This window comes from Thunnus thynnus, chromosome 2 (genome assembly GCF_963924715.1).
Source record: "Thunnus thynnus chromosome 2, fThuThy2.1, whole genome shotgun sequence".
NCBI lineage: Eukaryota > Metazoa > Chordata > Actinopteri > Scombriformes > Scombridae > Thunnus > Thunnus thynnus.
In genome coordinates this window covers 20,390,897-20,413,380 of record NC_089518.1, presented here as the reverse complement: position 1 = coordinate 20,413,380, position 22,484 = coordinate 20,390,897, and the positions used below count along the sequence as shown (strand labels likewise).

Sequence of the window (22,484 nt, the reverse complement as noted above, 5' to 3'; positions counted from 1 at the left end):
TGATTGGCTTACCGTGATACTTTTACCCTAACTCTAACTAATCCCACCCCTCATGCCTAAACCTAACCAACCCCATCAACGACGGCAACGAGTACTAGCCAATCAGAGGCAGAGTAGGGCGGGTCATGACCTCGCCATCCTAGATAATAAAATTGGCTCCCGGCGTTGAATTATCTTATTCCGTAAAATAAATATTGTATTTGTATTATTTAAAAGTTTTCCCTCGTTTTAGTCAAATATAATATGGGCAATAAACGAATTGTAGAGCTATTATACAATTACTGCCCATTCGTGGTCTGACAACCAAACAACCAAAACAATCATCGTTCGGAGCGTTTAAAAATCTATGTTTTCAAAATTATTTTTTGCCATCTAAACTGCCATGAAGAGGAAAGCATATAAACCAGAATTATTTATAAAGATATTTTGTTTTGACGTGTAAAATTGAGACACAGGTCCATACAAAGGTTGTTACAACACTAGAAGTCACCCGGAAGTACTTTGTGTATTCGTGTGTGGTTCGTACGACGAGGAAGCTAACGTTACCTAGCAATATCTAGCTAAGCTTTTATTACCGCCACAGGAGAAAGGATGTTTAATTAATCTCTAATTGGAGGAATAAATAACCTTTCAGGTGAGTTTGAGTAAAGAGTGTTCTCATTGTTTCACAGGACGTGAATTTTACGGATATAGCGAGCAGTTAACAGTAAATGTTAACTTGTCCTCACATTGCGCTTCACAGTGGCGGATCTGTCAACAAGTTCGTAGTTTACTAGAAATACTGGTGTTAACGTTATCTAGCAAGCTATAATAGAGGATGCTGTTTCAACTAACCTAAATCTTAATTGTTGTTGACCTCATACTTGGGCTAGCAGCAGTGACATGATGATATAATTACAAATCATTTAGTTAGAATAATCAAAACGTACTGGATATATCTTTCCATTTTTGACTGTCAGCGTTAGGTTATTTTGTTTTTCTTTTTTACATACAACGTCTACTGTCTTCACATGTTATTTCTCATGATCTCCAGAGATGTCCATGTCCCACCTGTACGGGCGAAGAGGGGAGGAGGAGGAGGAGGAAGGTGTAGAAATTGAGAGCTTTGAGGTGACAGACTGGGATCTGGCCAATGAGTTCAACTCAGACCGCCGCAGACACAGGCAGACCAAGGAGCAGGCTACCTATGGCATCTGGGCTGACAGGGACTCGGATGAGGATGAGAGGCCCAGCTTTGGAGGCAAGAGGTAAAGCGTGGATTTGTGTTTGTTGCTACCCCAATGCCTCATTTTCCCAAGAGGAATAGATCACAGAAACGCAAACCACTACTGCACAGCAAAATGAGACAATTGTTTGTGGTTCTTTTTAGATCTAAAGACTACTCTGCTCCAGTGAGCTTTGTGAGTGCTGGCCTAAGAAAGACTGCAGCTGAGGAGAAACAACAGCAGCAGCAGCAAAAAGAAGAAGGCTCTGATGACTCTGATGATGACGCTCCTCCAGCACCTCCACCTCCTCGCGGAGGTGCACCTAAAAAACTCCAGATGGTAAAATTTGTTGTGTGTGTATATGTTTTATATTGTATTATATTGTTGTACGATATGATTTGTCAAAAACTAATTGTTTTTGCCAGAGTAACTTCCGTGGGAACCAGATGCAGAGGTTTGCAGGTGGCATACAGTCTGGACAAGGCATTGGTAGCTGGGAGAAGCACACAAAGGGAATTGGACAAAAACTGCTGCAGAAGATGGGTTATCAACCAGGCAAAGGCCTGGGGAAGAACGCTCAAGGTGGGTAAGCCTAAGGAAGCTGCATTATTTTGATGTTTTGGGCGATATTGTGTGTTGTACAGAAACAACATAGCAGAGCTGATATATTCTGATCATGCACCCTCTTATTGCTTCAGGTATTTTAAACCCTATTGAGGCGAAGGTTCGTAAAGGCAAGGGAGCAGTGGGTGCTTATGGCAATGAACGAACCAAGCAGAGTCTTCAGGACTTTCCTGTGGTCGACTCAGATGAAGAAGAGGAAAAGGTAGAGTGTTTTAGATAATGATCTTTTTCTTGATCTTTTCCATGTAGCTGCTTTGCTAGAAGCATAATGTCAAGTCAGTCATCATTATTTTGATATTTCTCTCAATTTCTGTCTGTGTAGGAGTTTCAGAAGGAGCTTGGTCAGTGGCGTAAGGATCCTGCGGTTTCTGGAGGGAAGAAGAAACCCAAGTATTCTTACAGAACTGTAGACGAGCTTAAGGCTAAAGGCAAGCTGGCAGGGCGGAGTACAGCAGCATCCGCTGGAGAGTTGGCACAAGTTAAGGTATGTTGGAAAAGATTCTTGCATTAACACTCCTTTGATGCTGGCTTACAGGAATGTTATCAAAGCACTATAATTAGATCTTCACATTCCTTAGATTAGGTGTAATGTTGAGATACAATTAAGGGATGTAACTTAATTGTAGTGTTACACTCAAAACAATCCCCTCTGGATAAAATTCTTTGTTAAGTAAATGTAAGCACATTTTCTCTTCCCATCTTTAGGTAATAGATATGACTGGAAGAGAGCAAAAGGTATATTACAGTTACAGTCAGATGTCCAACAAGCACAGTGTCCCAGATGAAGGTCCACCGAGCATGTCCACACGGGATCAGAAGGGATCTGGCTTTGCTCTCCCTGAATTGGAACATAACCTGCAGCTACTGATAGACCTCACAGAACAGGACATATTACAGGTATGAGCGAAACAAAAACATCTGGCAAATATATTGAGCTCCAACAGGGACTAATGAAGGATTCTCTCTGTATCAGCCACCCGAGGCTTCTTTTATATTGCTATTACCGCTCTTCTACTCCTCTTCTACACACTGACATGCTTTCTATTCTGCTATCCTATTACCTGCTTCTGTAGTCTGCCAGACGTCTGCAGCATGAAAAAGATGTAGTTGTGTCTCTGAGCCATGAGTCACGGGCACTGCAGAGCAGATTAGATGCAGAGCAAGATGCCATACAGAGAATGGAGGCCGTGCTGGCATTGGTGGAGCGGTTTCCATCTGGGGAGACGGCACCAGGGGAGGGACCCACCCTGCAGGTGCGTATGCAATACGTATATATTGAATACACACAGGCGAACACATTCAGATAATGTCTAACTTCACTTTTATCCGGTTGAATCCGTGAAGGTAATTTTGTTTGGTGTTCCTCTTTGTTCAGGAGTGCGCCCGGATCTTTGAGACTTTGCAAACAGACTATTATGAAGAATATAAGATGATGGGATTAGCAGACCTGGCTGTAGCTGTTGTTCATCCATTACTTAAAGAGAAACTACGTTCCTGGGATCCTCTGAAGGTATGTTTTTGCAGTTATCTCAACATCTGTGTTATCCCCTCTTTTGTGGTAACCACAGTAACTACTCTACTTACTTACAGTGAAGTTGCCTCTTCTCAGATTGTTTTCTGTGATTATTTCAGGACAGCTCTTATTGTCTGGAAGACATTGGTCAGTGGAGAGCAATCCTGGAATCTAGAGACCTTCACTCCAATGCCCCAGATTCAAACATGGACCCTTACCACAGGTCATTATGTACACACAAACACACAGTCATGTATTTGCGTGGATACATTTTACTGGCTAGATTTTACAGACTTGTTTTGACTGCTTGTGTTTGTGACATGTATGATGCGTCTTTGTTTGACCAGAGTGCTGTGGGAAGTGTGGATACCAGTCATGCGGTCCTGTGTGTCAGGCTGGCAGCCTCGTATGGTCGGGCCAATGGTGGACTGTGTGGAAGTATGGGCTCCTCTCCTCCCGCCGTGGATCCTGGATCACCTACTGGAACAGCTGGTTTTACCCCGGTTGCAGCGAGAGGCAAGACAGACACATTTAGATGAAGAGAAACTCCACTGTTTTTGAAAGAGCATTTGGTTTCATAACTTCATAATCTGAAAAGCATAAGTTCCACCTCTAAACCTCTAAATGTTTTCTATTTAATAGGTGGATAACTGGAATCCTTTAACGGATACAGTGCCCATCCACTCCTGGATCCACCCTTGGCTGCCTCTGCTCCAATCACGTCTAGAGCCTCTTTACCCACCCATCAGGAGCAAACTGTCTAATGCCTTGCAGCGGTGGCATCCCAGCGACACCTCGGCACGCCTCATCCTGCAGCCGTGGAAAGATGTTTTCACACCAGGAGCATGGGAGGCCTTCATGGTGAAAAACATCATCCCTAAACTAGGTATGTCTTCATCAGTGACAGTCAGAAGTATACCACAGCAATTGAAGAAAATGTATTTCACAGCACCCTTTCTTATCCTGTCCCTCCTTTTCCCGCTGATTAATCCTCTTTGTGTGACGGCTTCTGTTTGCCTCCACAGCTCTGTGTCTGGAAGAGCTGGTTATTAACCCTCACCAGCAGCAGATGGAGCCCTTTCACTGGGTGATGGACTGGGAGGGCATGCTGTCCCCCTCCAGCCTTGTGTCCCTGCTTGACAAAAACTTCTTTACAAAGTGGTTGCAGGTCTGTAAAGATACTTTACATGAAGTTAGAATTATTCAGATATTATTAGCCACATTTAATTTGATTAAATCATTCATGTTCCTCTGTTGTGTCCGTTTGGGTTTTGTTGATTGTAGGTCCTGTGTTCATGGTTGAGCAACAGTCCGAACTATGAGGAAATCACTAAGTGGTACCTCGGTTGGAAGAGCATGTTTAGTGACGTCTTGTTGTCACAGCCGCTCATAAAAGAGAAATTCAATGAAGCGTTGGACATCATGAACCGTGCAGTGTCTTCAGGCATGGGTTTGTATTACACACAGTCTCAGACCACATCAAACAACATGCTCTACAGAATTAACTACACTGACTTGAATATGTACCAAATACCTCAATATATAAACTCATGACAATTACATGACAGTATTCCTTTATAAAATGATGATAATGAAGTGCCTGAGCACTTTTTCACTACAGTGCCAAAACATACTACAACACTTGTTCTTTTTCATGTCCACAGGTGGATACATGCAACCTGGTGCAAGGGAGAACATTGCATATCTCACACAGACAGAGAGACGAAAGGACTTCCAGTACGAGGCAATGCAGGAGCGCAGGGATGCTGAGAGTGTCGCTCATAGGGGCATCAGTGCCGGTGTGCCGACAAACTTCAAAGATCTCATCCAGACCAAGGCAGAGGAGAACAACATCGTCTTTATGCCCATAGTGGCCAAACGGCATGAGGGCAAACAGCTGTACACATTTGGGCGTATTGTCATCTACATCGACAGAGGGGTTGTGTTTGTGCAAGGAGAGAAGACCTGGGTGCCCACATCTTTGCAGAGTCTGATAGATATGGCCAAGTGAGTGTAGACTGGCTGATTCTTTGTCCTGCCAAGTGTAAAAACAAAAAACAGAAGTACAGCAAATGTTTGCTTTTAATGTAACTTCAGTGTAATGAAACTTTGTCATATTTGTCTTTGTACATTTTAAAAATGTCAGAATTGTGAATAAATCATTTTTGAATACCTGTGATCTACTTTGACTGTCTTAATCTGAGATGGAGTACATATGGTTAAGAACTGAACGTGCAGTATACTGCATGCTATTGGTTACTTTTATGAAGGTTTTCTATGCAACGTTCAATCTTTATATGGCATTTTTCATTACAAGTCAACTCTGTGCTTTATGGTAAATGCATACAGCAACAAGTAACACGTGTAGACATACAGACACATGGATACAGTGACTAATCAAAAGCCAGAGAAAATAGGAACATTTTCAGTTTAATTTTGAATATGGACACAGTTGTGAGACTTGTGACAGATCTTATCAGGTGGCTTTGTTCCAGAGAACGACCAAAGTAACCAAAAGCACCCTCAACAGATCTTGGTTTAATTCAAGGTACAGGTAGAAAACCACCACATAACCTGAGAAGTCTGACTGGATTATAGTCAATGAGCATGTCAGAAACTGGTAAGATGTAACCACAAGACAGTATACAGTATAATATGTAGACTGTTCACCAACTGGATCACTTATTGCAGAATGTATAAATATACTCAGTGTATTTTTCAAGTCCCCCTCCACTCAGAAATGTGTTTTTCTTCTTGTTTCTTCAGGTGGAGGTTTGAGCTTCACTGTGAATTCACAGAATGATGTATGTGCAGAGTTTGACACTAGACATTGTTCCAAGCGGAGGATTTTTATGTCTTAATACATGTCTGGAGGGGATCTTTAATAGTCCGACAGGGACTATTATAGTTTTTAGACAGAGCACTTATACTATTAATATGTATGTGCATTTTAGTTTTACTACTTCTTGACCTAGTGTTAAGTGTTTCTGGCAATGCAAGGGGAGGGAATAAAGTCATTCTTAATCCCTTTACAGTAGTTTACATTTTAGAGTTGCAATGCTTTATTGTAACTGTAGATGGTGTTATAGTTACTGCTTTTCTCCTTCGCCTATCCAGTCTGATGTTTCTGGCGCGGCAGGGCTTCCGTCCTCAGTCAGCGCCTGCGGTGGAACAAATTGTGTTGTTCATTCATGTGCAAATACGCACGATTTTAGAAATTTCAGACATATTTTGCACATTATCGAGGTATGTGAATATTGTTAGACATCTTATCAGTCACTGAATATGTCGATCGATAGTTATATTCGAGCAGAAATCTGCCTTTTTGAGGCTACAAGCTCACGGTTGTTAGCCGAGGAGCTACCGTTAGCCAGTGTTTAGCTTCCATAAGTTAGTGCTAACAGTAGCTTCCTTGCTAGTAGGGAAAGATTGGAGGCTCATACTTAACTGACTCTGGCTAAATCAGTTTCACGGTTTGTCTGACCTGTGTATTCCTAATATGTTTCTAGCCAGCAATGTCTTCGGACGCCCTGAAGAAGCGAAAGTCGAAGGTCCTTCGCAATGAAGGAGGAACCCCAGAGATAAAGCGAGGACGAGGAGACAGCGAGCAGCAGGTAGGACACCGCCGGGATGGACCAGCTGAGCGGGGCCGACCAACACAACAGTGCGAGGAGCGTTTAGAGAGACCTCCAGCCCAACAGCTGGTGTTAAAGTCCAATATCAACAGTATACAAACCTAAACTATGTCCAATTACTGTTCCCAAGATCAAGATCTTGAACTTTGAATCTTAATAACATATTGAAAGTAAATAGTAGGTGTGTTTGAGTCACAAAATACTAGAAACATCATATCATTATTGGCAGGCAGCCAATCTATAATAACGCAATACAAATAATGCATTTACCTTTGTAAAAACAATAGTTACAAAGTGCCTCACAGAGCAAAACAAAGCGAAAAAACAGAAGCTAACAGCAGACTACAGATTGAGAACAGGAAAATGCAGAAGTGTGTTTTGAGAAGTGACTTGAAGATGGTGGGCCTAAGTTCTTCTGGTAAGGCCTTCTAGAGTCGAGGAGGCTTGACGGTGAAGGCTTTGTCACCTCTAGTTACCAACCTTGATCTAGGAACAGCATAGAGATCCTTGCCAGAGGTCCGCAGACTGTGGTTCATAAGGGGTCAGGAGTTCAGAGATGTATTTTGGAGCATCCTGTTTAGCCTGGAACGCGGTCTAAAAGTACAGTTTTAAAAATGATTAGAGTTTAATCATGAAAGTTTCAACAAAAATTTACTATTAGTGTTACAAATGAAGAATTTGTCCAACGACTGTGGGATTAAAATACATTACATTTCACAGGTATTATTGTATTTACCCTTCTGCATTTTACTGGTCATCATCACAGAAAAGAATAAACATTGTTAAACCTGCTCCTGTGATGGTTCCTATGTGAGCAAAACACTAATATTTTGTTGATGGATGCACCAAGATAGCAAGTACTAGATTGGATGTTGATTGTTTAAAAAGCCTTGTAAGTATGAGTTACAGCCAATTAATAGATTAGTCAGTTAATTTGCAACTAGTTTGATAATGAAATAATTGTTTTAGTCATTTTGTAAAGCCAAACATTTTCTGGTTGCAGCATCTCAAATGTGAGGAAGCTTTTCTGTGTCGTAGAAGATGGTAAACTGAATTTCTTTGGAGTTTGGATTTTGGGTTTTTTGAGATTTTATTGACAAAAGTAATGAATTGAAAGATTAACGACGGATTAATTGATAATGTAAACAATCCTTAGTTGCAGTCCTAGTATGAGTCATCAAGCTCAACTTTTGGAAATTTTGGATGTCCGTCAACTCAGTCACACACTGCTGCTCTGAAAACACAATTGAATTCCTGCTAGTTGTGCTTGGACTTGACATCAGTAACGGGAGTGAGCTCAATGTGGTGCAGGGCTGATCGTAGTGTAATATACTATTAATATTTATGTTGATTTTATCATTTTTCCAGGATGTGCGTGTATATAGTGAGGAGGTGGAGCTTGACGGCAGGGACCCTGAGCAGGACTACCTGCAGTACAAAGAGTCATGTGAAAGTCTGGCCACACTCATGGGTGAGATCCAGGAGCTCAAAGCCAATGGAGCCAAGGAGGGGGTGAGATTCATACTCTGAAAACACACACAAATTAGTCATAATATGTGTTGGGTTGGATATGTCACTGTAGAAACCCACAGCAGGAACTTAATCCATACAATAAAGTATGTTGTTTTTTTTTGTGATTGTAATGCATTACAATCTGGTGTACATGATCCAGACAAGGCTGATTATCAGTTTTCACCTCAATAATGGAGACTAACTTGTGATGCCTCTTCTCAGTGCGCTGAGGTCGAGCGGAGACGCATGCAGAGCTGCATTCACTTCATGAATCTGAAAAAACTCAACCGTCTGGCTCATATGCGACTGAAGAGAGGCAGAGATCAGACACACGAGGTAACTCCCACACAACTCTCAAACACTGTCCCACATTTATGAGATTTTAAAAGAAATACCAGCTTAGGTTAAGTTCACTCTGTTTCATTCATTTGCTGAAAAAGTGCTGCCTCAACACCCTTTTGTGCTGATCACGAAAGGCAGGTCGAGTACCAAGCACTTTGTTTCTACTTTGTAACACCTAGCTGCTGCAGCTGCTACTGTCAGCAAAGAAGGCTCTTAAACGCCCTCGGGCTTGTTATTGTTTAGAGTTTATCGATCCAGACTCCGAACTTGCTTATAAATCCTTGTTCTTGTCGAGTCTTCCTTCTGATTCTTGGTGTACTTGTATTTCCAAATCAGCTTAACCACTGCCTTTTGTTTTGTTTGTCTCTGTCTCAGGCAAAGCAGAGAGTGGACGTGCTGCACCTTCAGTTGCAGAATCTTCTGTATGAAGTTATGCATCTTCAGAAGGAGATCAGCAAGTGTCTGGAGTTCAAGTTAGTACAAAATATCTCATTCAACCAAAAGAGGACGAAGCCAAATTACTTAACATGAAAGTCAACTGAAGTAAAGCCTGATTCTACACAATAGGAACAAAAAAATATTTTACTAGTTAGTTATACATGAAGTTGCTTAGTTGGAGTGAAGCTTGTAAATATAATTTGTTACTTGTACTGTTGATAGTTCATACATAGGTTTTTGCAGTGGTGGGTAACATCTCTCTCCCTGTCCCAGGTCTAAGCATGAGGAGATAGACCTTGTGAGTGAGGAAGAGTTTTACCAGGAAGCACCGCAGGAGATTTCCAGGCCCCACCTCACGAAAAACGATCCCCACCAGCTCACACTGGCACGACTAGACTGGGAGCTTGAACAGAGGAAGAGGTATGCAAACCTACGTACACCTTTGTAGCGTGACGTGCTTTATCAACCAGTCTTGATTTCTGAGCGAGCACAGAGTAGCTGTTTGAAAGTTTGTGCTCGGATGCAGGTTGGCAGAGAAATACAAGGAGTCACAGGCCACAAAGGAGAAAATCCAGAAGAGTATTGAGGTGAAGAAGGAACATCTGAGAAGCTTGCAGCCAGGACTGAACGCCATCATGCAGGTATAACCTCCATCAATGTGCCATATTGGAAAAGTTTTACTCATTTGAACTTAAATAGTAACACATCATCATTCTGTTTTGTTCCAGTGTCAGCAGCCTGGAGCACTGATGTGTTGTTCATTTATTATGTATGATTTTGGACATTTAATTTATTTCCTTATTTGCTCGTAAAGTGGTCTGTCCAGTCCTGTTAATCTTTTTTTATCATTTAGGTGAAGGTCTTAACTGCAGTGCTACTAATAGACTGTGTATGTATTCCTCTGAATGACATCATTTATCTTTCTCCTCCTTTAGGCCTCTCTCCCAGTGCAGGAGTATCTGTCTATGCCTTTTGAGCAGACTCAGAAACAGACAGAGATTGCCCGACACCTGCCGCCTCCCCTCTATGTCCTGTTTGTTCAAGCCAATGCCTACGGTCAGGCCTGTGGTAAGTAGTCATTAGAGTGTATTCTGTCTCGAGACACCGCAGAGTGGTGGGTGCAAGCTTTGATTATTCGTGATTGATTTGTGTTTTCATACCAGACAAGAACCTGAGTGTGTCCATCAGCGGTGATGTGGATGAGGCCAAGGCTCTGTCCAAACCTCCAGAAGATTCCCAGGGTACGAAACACTACTATACATGGCTGCCAACATTTTTTTTTTTCTTTTAGAGATGCATCCCCGGCAAAAAAATCATAACAATAACTTGTTTTGTGTCTCCCAGATGACGAGAGTGACTCAGATGCAGAGGAGGAGCAAGAGAAAACGGTGAGTCTCAGGCCTGGCATTACTTCAATAAAATACACACACACACACACTGAGGTCAGCGAGTTCAGCCGTCTCCTAATGTACCCGTCTCTGCAATGGACACACAAACCGTCCCTGAAGCCCGGGCTGACACATATTGTGGTCTGATGGGTGGGGGAGCAGCAGGTATTGATTACTTCCTGTGTCCGGATGAGTGCCAGCTGGGGGATTCTGGGAAATATTTACCAAGAATGGCAAAGTGACTGTAACTTGAGCCCATCTCTGTCATGCACACTCGGCATCAAACCACTGTTCGTTTCTGTTGTCAGACTGCTATCTGAATGTTTCTGTAGATGTAAAGTAAATATATATTTTGTGAAATACTCACTTGTGGGAAAAAATGTATTTGGTTGCAAACTATTTCTCTACATCCGTCCACTTCTTTTTTCGATCTTTCACCACTTCCAGCCCTTTTAAGTGCCTCTTTCTCCTCATATCTGTCATAGCAGAGGCCTAAAATGCTATATGCTTCCCTCCAAGCAGCTGAAATTTTATGCAAATTTGTATTAATTTATTTTGTCAAACATGCACTTTATTTTGCTTTCTTTCTCATGTCTCGTTTCCTTTGCTTTTTTTATTCTCTTTCATTTCACAGAAGAGGAGAAGGCCAACTACAGGCGGCCAGCTGGACGACAAAAGACGAGAGATGCTGAAAAGGCATCCGCTGTCCCTCTGCTTAGACCTCAAGTGTAAAGGTAACTCACTCTACATGCTTGATGGCTTAAAATATCAGTCTGCACAAAATAAGTCATTCTGTCCTCATGCGGTATTTTTAAGCCCAAATGTTTTCAATGCGTCTGTGAACGTGACCATATACACATAACTCAATACCTACCAGATAGCGTGTGAAATAAAGTAAGCGTGACCCATTCTGCTATGATGTCATGACACCACTTGACCCTTGTGTTCCCTCTGCTGGCGATACAAGGAACAGTGACAGATTATAGGGAGATCTGCATTGCAGGCGAAACTCTACCTAAAGGGGGAGGGTGGAGTTGAGAGAGATGCGTGCAGCACTGTGGGTCTGCAGCACCTACAACATGCTGTAAGCATCTTTCCTCATCACTGGTCTTTCTCTAACTTCTACTTTTATCTCTAGTAGCTTCCATCTCCCCGGTTGTCTGCGCTGCTGCAGTCAGTTTACTGCAGTAAAAGCAAACAAAAAGGAGTGGCGAAGGTGTCGTGAGTGACGGTGTGTCACTGAGTTCAGTGTGACTGCAGAGAGTGGAGCGTGAAAGATGACCATCAGCATAGTATGAATCCCCCGGGTGTCGCTAGCATCCATCCTGACCACACCCTGTTATAGCTCTCTAATGCGCTGCAATGTGAAGTAAACCCCGGGGGCTGCTCACAGGGAGGATAAATGAAAAGAGAGAGTGTTGAATTAAGCTAGTAATGGATTAGTTCATTACCATGTGTTATCCATCATGTCTCCACAGATGGCAGCGTCCTCCATCTATTCTTCTACTATCTGATGAATCTGAACATTATGACAGTGAAGACCAAGGTCTCCACATCCACAGACCTCAGCACAGCCATCAGTGCAGGGTATGTGTGTGTGCGTGAGAGTGTGTGTGTGGACATTTGTCTCCCTCTTTGTGGCCATGAAAGGAACATCTAATGACGTCTTCTTTTGCAGGGACCTGCTGAAAGCAGACACTCTCCTCAGCTGTCTCTTCACCAGCGACCAGGGAAGAGAAACACCCAATCCAGCTAACCGCTATCAGTTTGATAAAGTCGGGTAAGGATATAAAATAATTCAAGGACAGAACAAAATAAGCAAATCACCTTTTTTGAATTAAACAAAAATTTCCCATTTCTTTAGGATTGTTTCCTTTGCTGATTATGTGGAGGAGCTGGGCCATCCCTACATGTGGGTTCAGAGTCTTGGTGGACTACATTTTCCCAGTGATGCGTCAGAGGTGTGTGTGTGTATGTAGACATCAAGTATCCTCCAGTATCGCACAGATTGTGTGTGTGTACTCATGTTGTTTGTTTTTCCCAGGGTGTGCGTGTGGGCAGTTCTCTGAGCGCCAGCCACATGGAGAGCACCATTAAGCTGCTGAGGGGACGAGTCCAGTCCCGCTTGGCTCTGCATAAACAGTTTGCCTCTTTAGGTACAGTATCTGTTAACAACCACGCGCATTAAATGTCCCTAATGAAGAGATTGTAAATTGTGATCAAGGTCGTTTGCTCTCCTGTCCTCAGAGCACAGCATCATCCCTGTCTCCAGCGAGTGTCAGCATCTCTTTCCAGCCAAGATCATCTCCCGTTTAGCTCGCTGGACCACCATCACACAGCAGGAGTACATGGTATAAACACACTCACGGATGTTTTGAATCACCTGTTCTGAAAGTGTTTATTCAAAAAACACATAATAAAGCGTCTTTCTCACTGTGATATTTCTCTTCTTTGCAAGGATCTGCCATTTATACGTCATGTGACTGATGCCGGTCTGGCAAAGGAGACTGATCTGTACTTTATGGCTGTGGTGGAGAGAGGCACAGGTAAGAACGACTACTAATGTGGCTTTTAATTAATGCTTTAATTTTTAAGGGGGCGGGGTGTTTTTGGTCTTTTTTTTTTAATTAAACAATCTTCCTCCATTTGTCTTTTTCTATCAGCTCGCCTCCAGGCTGCGGTGGTGCTGAGTCCCCGCTACCCAGAAATCTCTCCTCTTTTCTCCCTCTCTCTCAGCTGGAAGGGAGAGCGCAGTGGACGCACCGACGACAACCTTCGAGTATGAACATTTTAATAGCGATCATGTCCTCTGTTGCTGTACAGGCTCATTTTATGCCTCATCAAACAGGGTTTATCTGGCTCTAACTGACTCATCTTTTACTTTCTTTAGGCCATGGAGAGCGAGGTGAACGTGTTCAAAAATGAACTGCAGGGACCCCGCCCAGGACACCAGCTCCTGACCAATCAAATGTCACGCCTGTGTGTCTGTCTGGATGTGTATTTGGAGACTGAGGGACAGGATGACAGTGTGGAGGGACCGCGGGAGTTTCCCCGTGAAAAGATGTGCCTGCGCACTGTCAGGTACACACTAACAGGGAGGAATTAGTAAACTCTTCACACCTGATTAGTCACAGACTCACTAATTAGATTTATCTCTGATTTCTGTCTCTGCCTCTTTGAATTTCAGGGGTCCAAATCGTCTGAAGCCATTCAAGTACAACCATCCTCAGGGCTTCTTCAGTCATCGTTAAAGCTGTCCATACGAGTCTCCTACTATGCTTCAAAACTCCTTCTTCTTCAAGCTTAGCTTTGTGACTCTTTAAACACACTGTATACCTTTTTAAAGTCTTTATACCAATTTGGAAATAAAAAAAACACCTCGTTATTTTCTTGAAATAGCATGTATCTGGTCTCTTTAAGTCTCTATGGCAGCACATGTTTTGTTGTATGGTTTAAATTGACCTGTTTTATCCCTCTGCCTGCCTCTCTACCCTCACCTCTCCCAGATGCTCTATTTATAGGCATCGTCTGCACTAGCTTATTAGTATGCTGTTGTGATCCAGTGCTGAGTCACTTCCACAGAGAATGGTGTCCATGGAATATTTAACGTACCGTCTGCAGCCTTTGACCTTTCATTTATCATCCTGACTGCTGTAATGGAAGCAAAAACGTTGTTGTTCAGGATACTGAGAGCAGTTCAATCACTGATTACTTTCATTTCATGATAAGCTAGCTGCAGTCTACACAAGCGTTTGTGGTAAAAATGTCACTCTCCTATTGTGTCATACATTGAAGAACAAGGAGGAGGGTGTAATGTAATCCAGACCTCATAGATTTATGGATAAGGAAATGTAGGTAGTTGGAAGGAGAAAAGGAGTTGTCAAGCTTTCAGACAAGGCCACTGGCTGTACAATCGGCACAGTGTCAGGTGGATACTTTTTTAAAAAAATTTGGGTGTTGTAGGATTTTCTGTCAAAATAGGGAAAAGAGTGTTACGATCGCCTGATTACAAAGGCTTTTACTGATATTCAAGTTACAACATAGCAGTGATAAACTGTTTAGAAATCTATTCATAGTGAAAGTTCCTTCTTTGAAGACCGTATTATAGGTTGTGAGCTTTGCCATTTTACTTCAAGGGGCAAAATAAGAGATACTTGCGATTATGAAAGCTCAAAATCACAAAAGTAAAGCAGACAAACAAAATGAAGCTCGTCCTCTCTGAAATGGCTGCTTCCAGTCCCTCGACGAATTGATGTAATATAAAATGCAGCAGAGTATCTCAGTGAAGTCAAGTTACTGAGTTCAAAATGTAGTCTAATAATAGTACCAGAACACTAAAATGCTTCTCAAAAAACAATGACATGAGTCAAAGGGATTCATTACTTCAACATTTTGTGTTTTATGTGGTTGCTGATCCTATTAATACTCGGCCATCTATCAGACGCAGTAAGATTGGATTTAGAGGAGACATGATGTGGAGGGAACGCTGAGATGATGCCAGGAGTCAAATCCCTCAATGTCAGCCAAATTGTATCCAAAGTCATCTCTTAAATTCATAAATGAAAGCTGCTTTTGCCACAAGCTGCAGCACCATCAGCAAATCCTATTAAAAATTCATTTTTTTCTGTACACGACCGCAGAAATCAGATGGCTGAGATACTACTATGAGTTATGACCATGACGACTATGACTACGATTTCTATTATTAACTAATTTTGTGTGATTTGATAATATATACACATCCTATCAAACACATGATAATTGATGATTATAAAGGGGTAAATATGGTGCGTGAACCTTCCTTTTCGCAGTGATGTAGAGATGGGGGAAACAAGGAAGAAAATTTCGTCTGTTCAGTGTGAGCAAGCAGCACTGCTCCTGATTATACATGAGGGTGAGGAAGGGTGCGGCGGCTGATGCGGGTGGGCACAGCTCCCCCTCTTCTTAGCCGCAATGCAGTGCAATACTTGCAGCATTTACCTTTTAGGCCTTGCACCTTGTATTTATTCTCCTTCATAAATCTTCACTAAAAAGGTCAACGCAGGCTACTATAGATTCTTTTTTCTGCAGTGCAAACAGATTAAGAAAACTCCCGAAAAGCCTCTTGTGTTTGATTTTTTTTTTCATTCTTTATTTATCTGTTTCATATTGCATATTCTCAGCAGTTTATACATAGCACAGTCATCATTGTTCTAGCATTGCAGACCAGAAGAGTGAGACACTACAGTTCACCTGTCAGGAGAAGCTGCATTAAGGTGCACAACAAGCATATTCAAGTCTTTCTTGCTGATGTATCTGTAAATATAATATAGACATTTGTATCTCCTTAAATATACATTTTTTATATATTCAATATCTGTCACAATCTTAAGCCTGACATTGTTTTGACATCTCTACCCTTGAAGGCCTGTGTAAGAACAGGCCCCTGCGGTCCCCGTCGGCGGGATTCAGTTTTAATGCACTTGTTATTTATTAAAGACAGTTGTCACATTCAGATAAAGAGTTTAGAGCATTCTGCATTCACTACAGTCATACATCAGAAGCATCAGGGGTGCGTAAATGACCATACTTGAGAGCAGGGGGTTATTTGCTACGTAAATCACTATTGCTTACATACCGTCACCTGCTTTGCTTTGGACACTAAGTTGCCCACCTGAACAGCTTCCAGCCCCTTTGACCTGGCTCTTTACCCTCCCCCCCTCCCGCCCTCCCTCATAGTTCTTTGGCATCTCCACCTCGTCGTGCCCTGAAAAGCATCAGTCTTACTTCTTGGCCTTCTCCTCCTTGCTCTCCTTTGATTCAGTGCCGGAAGATTTCTCTGCCTTTCCTCCTTCCTTCACGTCCTTACTGTCGGCTGCTTCTTTGCTAGCTTCCTTCTTCTCCTCGGGCTTCTTCTCCTCTTTCTTGCTCTCTGCTTTCTCGGGTTCAGCTTTAGGTGCGGGCTTCACCTCCGGCTTCTTCTCCTCTTTCTTGCTCTCTGCTTTCTCAGGCTCTGCTTTTGGGGCGGGCTTTGCCTCAGGAGCGGCCTTCTCTGGTTCAGGAGCAGAGGGCTTCTCCTCCTTGGCAGGGGGAGCGCTCTCTTTGGGCTCAGACTTGGGGACAGGTTTGTCCTCTGCTGGCTTGCTGGGAGCTGCAGGTTTTGAAGGCTCTTCCTTCTTTGGGGCTTCATCTGCTTTGCTCTCTTTCTTTGCGTCAGGCTTGTCGGCCTTCTCTGCTTTGGCCTCGGGCTCTTTCTCCTTGGGTTCTTCCTTCTTCTCTTCCTTCACAGGTTGCTCCTTCTCCTTCTTTTCCTCTTTGGCAGGCTTCTCCTCCTTTTTCTCCTCTTTAGGGGCAGGGACAGGCTCGGCCTTCTCTTTTTCAGGAGACTTTGGTTCGGGGGATTTGGGAGCAGGAGATTTAGATTCTGGGGATTTGCTGGGTGGAGATTTTGACACTGGTGACTTGGGTGCAGGTGATTTAGACTCATCTCCTGCAGGGGATTTGGCTGCAGGGGACTTTGCAGGTGATTTGGGCATCGGGGATTTGGCTGGTGGTGACTTAGATTCTGGTGATTTTTGTGGAGATTTAGATTCTGGTGATTTGGCGGCAGGAGATTTGGGTTGAGGAGATTTGGGTTGAGGAGATTTTGAAGGAGGAGATGCAGCCTTTTCTGGAGATTTGGCCTTCTCTTCTTCCTCAACGGCCTCCTCTTCTTCTACCTTCTCACCCTCTTCCTCCTCCTTTTCCTCCTCTACTTTTTCTTCCTCCTTCTCTTCCTCTCCCTCTCCTTCCTCTTCCTTATCTTCCTCTGCTTCCTCACCTTCTCCCTCCTCCTCTACTTTGGTTTCTTCAGCTTCCTCTTCTTCAACTGCTGCTTCTTCTTCTTCTTCTTCTTTCTTTTCCTCCTCTTCCTCCTCTTCTGCCTCCTCTGTCACCTCTGTCACCTGGGTCTCATCTGTCTGTTCCTCCACGATGACTGTGTCTGAGATCTCCTCGCTTTTCACTTTCAAGTGAGTGGAGATTCTGCTTTCCAGGTAGGAGTACATGCCTCCTCCTGACACAAAGCGATTCTCTTCTCCCTCAAGTAGCTTCCTGTTTTCAAGACAAAGACATACAGTCAGGGAAAACATGAATTACTTGACAAACAAAACAAAACAACGGCTCACTAATCCATCTTCATGTGTTTTTATTGTGGACAGAAAACGAATGCATTTCAGCGTAAAGCCATCATCAGTGTCCAGCATCTTTACGCTGAAACACATTTGTTATCTGTCCACAATAAAAACACAAGAAGATGGTTTAGTGAGTGCCGTTGTTTTGTTAGGTTTGTTTAGTCTTTATCACAACCATGCACCCTATACAATCTCAAGATTTGGAGTTGTGTGCATTGCTACTTAGTACTAAACATTAATTACTTGCCAGGATCAAATTATATCTGTGGTTTTTAACCGTGACCAACCTATAAGCAGCGATCTCAATATCTAGAGCCATCTTCACATTCAGCAAATCTTGGTAGTCCTTCAGCTGGCTGGCCATCTCCCATTTGGTGGTTTTCAGCTCGTTGTCCAGCTGATTGATGGTCTCCTGCAAAATGAAAAGACACAGCCTTATAGGTCAAATGCTGGTGAAATGAAAGGTGCAATGAATTGCCATATTTTGTTTTCTCCTTGAGAGATAAGATGGTTGTGCTGATGTCCTGCCTGTAGCGAGTTGAGGTCGTCATGGTGTCTGTCTTCACTCTCCATACGCTGCCTCTCCAGTGACTCCTTGGTTCCCCGAAGAGTCTCAAGCTCAATGGTGCGGCTCTGGAGCTGACGACGGTAGTCCATGATCTCCTCCTGGCTTCCACGGATGGCATCTTGGTTAGACCTGGCAGCCTCAGACAGGCGCTCCATACGCACTGTGGGAATTGCAGACACACATAGGCACAATAGATGATTTAGAAGTCACATTTAATATCTATGTATGGCATTTCGCTGTGTCACACCACTGAGTGGCCTACATCCCAAAACAGTTTAATGTGACCTGCATACACACTAAAGAAATTCAGCATTGTTACCCAGTGCCTGCACTGTTGTTTTATTTTTTGTCATGAGTCACTTTTCATCTCTATTCTCTTCTTTGCCTTGAAGCCCACAGAGAGCAGACAGACACCACTGAGAGCCTGAGTAACCTTGACAGTGTCCATCTGTCAGCCGCTGGTCTGACTCAGCTCCCTCCCTCCTCTGCCTCTTCTGAGCATGAATGATCCACACTGCTGCAGTCAGCTGGACACCACACAGGAAAGGTCATTCTGTTTGCACCTTTTGTTGATGATATCAAGTCAGTATGTAGATGTGCCACAAGGGCCAATGTATAGATCAAGTCCTTTTAGATGCAGCTGAACCAATGTTCACATTAATACCTTATTGGCCTTCACAGTTCTGTTTGTCAGCAGCACTGTGGTACATCTGTAGATGATACATGACCCGAATGATGAAGCACTACTTGTCTTTTCTGACTACCACGAAAGTGACCTTGAAACGACAGTTCTGTTTATAGATGTTCAAGGTAAAATCAATCAACACAACAAACAGTCGCATATGCAGCGCGCATGGGACGCGAGCAAGAGCACACCCACTGTTACCCAGACTGAGAGTGCAAATTAATCACAGTCTCCTTTCTGTGTGCAATCTCACTCCTGCAGTGCTCCAAATAAAAATGATCGTTCTGCGGCAACGATGCACCCACAGAGAGGCGCACATCTAAACTGGAGCTCTTATTATTTAAATCTTGAGCTTTCCGCATTTTCTATTTGCACTTTCTATTCATCTTATCTTACTTGATACATGTAATTATTCTATAAAACTTCATGAATGTATCTGTAAGTTTGCGATCTGACAGGTTGGTTGGATGAAGTTCTAACACAGGGACGCAGAGGTTGCATCTCATTTACAGTCACCTCTCCTCAAAAATGTTAAAGTTTAAACACAACCATCCGGATCTGCATAATTTTGCAGTCAGCATACTTAATAGTCCCCTAACAAAAAGTAGGCCCTAAGTGGCCCCTGCAACCGTCATATGTCCTCTAGTTAAAACACAACTAATTCACATTTAGTCACTGAACGCGTTACAATGCGGCCAACAATTACTAATTAAATGTTAACGTAAATTTCAGGGATGTGATTTCAGCACCACGGACAGAGAACAAATATTAACCTTCTCTGCGCACTGTTAAACTCACGCAGAATCTTGTTTTCTGTTATGTCAAAACTTTAAAGCTTTTTAATATTTTTTCTTTTTGTACAAACTTACCTTTGAACCAGTCCTCGGCGTAAGTGGAGCTCTTGGATGCGTGACTGTCGAGCTGAGAGCGGATCTCTCGCAGTGCGCTGGTGACGTCCGCCTTCACCGTGTCCCGCAAATCAAAGCTCACCTGAGCCCCCTGAATCTGGGCGAGGAGCTCGGCAACCTCTTCCTCATGGTTCTTCTTGAGAAAAACGGCCTCCTCTTCCAGGGCACGGAGCTTCTTGTCCAGCTCCAGCCGTGTCAGCCGGCACTCCTCTACATACTTTTTCATGGCCCGGGCAGCAGCCTCCAACTCTTCCCGGTTGCGCGCTTCATCCTCCAGCCTGGCCCGCAGGTGCTGGATGTCTTCCTCCAGGTGCTCGTGTTCCAGAGCAGCGCGGGCCTTCTCCCCGGTCAGCTGCTGCAGGAGACCCCTCAGGTCGCCCAGCTCTCTCTCGTAGTGATCCCCAATCGCGGTGCGGCCAGCCTGGCTCTGACGCAGCGCTGCCGCTTCTGCTTCCAAGTTGCGGTTGTGCATTTCCAGGTTGCGCACCTTGTCGATGTAGCCGGCGAACCGGTCGTTCAGAGCCTGGAGAATCTCTTTCTCGCTCCTCCGAGACATGTCTCCGTTGAAGGTCTCAATGCTGTCGGCAGAGGACGGCTGGCTGTAGGTGAGGCGGCGGCGCTGGGAGTGAAACCCGCTGGAGGACACGGAGGCAGGCCGAGCCTTGCGGTACGCGGTCGGGCCGAAGATGTGGTGGTCTACCGTGAAACTCATCTTGGCTGAGTTGGAGTAGCACTGACTGCAGCAGGAAGGGAAGCACAGGGTTTATATAGGAGGGAGGGAAAACTCACTAGTCAGCACCAGGACACACTCTACTTAAAGAGATATCTTTTCTCCATAAAACTGTTGCCTGCGCAGAAATATATTCACACTGATCAGTTTAGTACCGGGCCGATGAGTTGTGATTTAACAGAAGGTGTTAATGAGTTATAGTGTACTGAAGCAGCAGAACTCCAATGGTACTTTTATATCATATAGAAGGCTTTTCAAGCATCACTTTTCACTTTCTACCTCAATGTATTTTCTGCATAAAACATTTAGAAAATAGACTACATTTTAAATGACAATGGCTTGATTTGCAGCTGTCAGTTGCAATTGCTCTTCATACATGGCACCGATAATTTTTTAACTGTGTTTTAAATATTTGAAAATTCATATTTTGATTATGCTGTGACTTCCTGAAGTTATTGTGTGTATGTGTGATATTGTGTGTGTGTGTGTGTCTGTGTGTGTGTGTGTGTGTGTGTTCTGCTGATGCTCTCTGTGGTTGTAGCCTATTGCTGCAGTGTGAGTTTGCAGATCCATGCCAACACCCCTGAGACTCCACTCAACTGCTGGGCCATTGACAGACTCATTGACAGCCTCTCTCTCTCTCTCTCTCTCTCTCTCTCTCTCTCTCTCTCTCTCTCTCTCTCTGTCACACACACACACACACACTCACACATATTTACTTAGGTCATTTTTGGGGACATTACATAGACTTACATTCATTTCCTGGAGACTAATCATAACAACTACTTGCCTAATCCTAACCTTAACCCCAATCTTAACCACTGACCCAAAAATCAGCTTTTTCTCAATTGGGAGCACAGTTTTTGTACCCAGCTGGACAAACCATCCTCAATTAACTGGTCTTTAGTCTGAAATTTGTACTTGAAAGTAGGCTATGTCAGAGAAACCTATTTTAAAGCTGTGTTGCAGGCCATGCATGACATGTGACACACACACCACTGATATAAAACCCCAAAACAGCGGCAGCAGCAAAAAACAGTAACTTTAGAGTGCATGCACACTAGGAGGTGTGCCGAGCTACGATGATACAGCATTCACACGAAAAACAAACTGAGCTGTCTCTGAGCCTGTACAGCACCTATTGATTCCTTAAACTCAGGGTGAGTGAGTTTACTCTGCATCCCTTAAAGGAACAGGGAGAAGTGTGTAGGCTACATGCATATCCCTTGAGGTGTATATTGAAGAATAGATGGGTCAGCATGCAGTCATTTCTCTGTATCAGCCTATTCTTCATCCCTGTGAACATGTGTGTTGTCAGCAATGACACCCTGGGGACCATGTAGCACCCAACCCAAGACCTCAGCCTCTCCTCCAGCTGTAGTGTGATGTCTGTTTCATTGCTTTAAGGTAAAACCCCACACAGGTTTGTTTTCTGAAGTTCCAAATGTGTCCTAATGCATGTCGGTGGTGTCTTCATGAAACATATACAATTACAATTTGTTTTGCACCACATCTCACACGCTCAGGAGCATATAGGACAGAAATAACACACATCACACCCCGTCCTTCTACTAGCTTCATGTTTTATAAATGAGAGTAATGCAGCAGAGTGAGCAGAATTCTGTTGTGATGAAGATCCCTTGTTCAGTATAGCTCATGTTCCTCAATAGCTTGTTATTTGAACCAACCACAAAAAGCCGAAGTTTACAGAAAAAATAGACTTGTACGTTTTCATATTGTGTTAGAATATAGGCTACCTGCTGTAGAAATATTACAATCAAGCCC

General features: G+C 43.4%; 3 protein-coding genes across 3 annotated transcripts; 2 read left to right on the top strand and 1 right to left on the bottom strand.

Annotated features, from left to right (window-relative positions):
* The first annotated feature begins 481 nt into the window (after nucleotides 1-481).
* On the top strand, nucleotides 482-5,514 carry tfip11 (tuftelin interacting protein 11). Its single transcript, XM_067608985.1, has 15 exons — nucleotides 482-634; nucleotides 1,034-1,247; nucleotides 1,370-1,544; nucleotides 1,631-1,787; nucleotides 1,904-2,031; nucleotides 2,152-2,313; nucleotides 2,535-2,726; nucleotides 2,903-3,082; nucleotides 3,205-3,339; nucleotides 3,462-3,565; nucleotides 3,690-3,858; nucleotides 3,985-4,228; nucleotides 4,368-4,510; nucleotides 4,627-4,792; nucleotides 5,007-5,514. The coding sequence occupies exons 2-15, from the start codon at nucleotides 1,036-1,038 to the stop codon at nucleotides 5,351-5,353; spliced, it is 2,514 nt and encodes an 837-aa protein (XP_067465086.1). The 5' UTR covers nucleotides 482-634; nucleotides 1,034-1,035; the 3' UTR covers nucleotides 5,354-5,514.
* A 946-nt stretch (nucleotides 5,515-6,460) lies between these two features.
* On the top strand, nucleotides 6,461-14,053 carry thoc5 (THO complex 5). The gene is made up of 20 exons (XM_067608963.1): nucleotides 6,461-6,588; nucleotides 6,852-6,956; nucleotides 8,346-8,489; nucleotides 8,712-8,825; nucleotides 9,207-9,304; nucleotides 9,543-9,689; nucleotides 9,796-9,910; nucleotides 10,205-10,337; nucleotides 10,433-10,510; nucleotides 10,614-10,657; nucleotides 11,292-11,391; nucleotides 12,136-12,244; nucleotides 12,336-12,437; nucleotides 12,522-12,618; nucleotides 12,702-12,813; nucleotides 12,905-13,008; nucleotides 13,116-13,203; nucleotides 13,321-13,436; nucleotides 13,548-13,738; nucleotides 13,845-14,053. The coding sequence occupies exons 2-20, from the start codon at nucleotides 6,858-6,860 to the stop codon at nucleotides 13,906-13,908; spliced, it is 2,055 nt and encodes a 684-aa protein (XP_067465064.1). The 5' UTR covers nucleotides 6,461-6,588; nucleotides 6,852-6,857; the 3' UTR covers nucleotides 13,909-14,053.
* Nucleotides 14,054-16,370: 2,317 nt separating this feature from the next.
* LOC137196128 (neurofilament heavy polypeptide-like) lies at nucleotides 16,371-20,865 on the bottom strand. Its single transcript, XM_067608952.1, has 4 exons — nucleotides 19,931-20,865; nucleotides 18,337-18,536; nucleotides 18,096-18,220; nucleotides 16,371-17,728 (listed from the first exon to the last, which is right to left on the bottom strand). The coding sequence occupies exons 1-4, from the start codon at nucleotides 20,679-20,681 to the stop codon at nucleotides 16,420-16,422; spliced, it is 2,385 nt and encodes a 794-aa protein (XP_067465053.1). The 5' UTR covers nucleotides 20,682-20,865; the 3' UTR covers nucleotides 16,371-16,419.
* Between the last annotated feature and the right edge of the window lie 1,619 nt (nucleotides 20,866-22,484).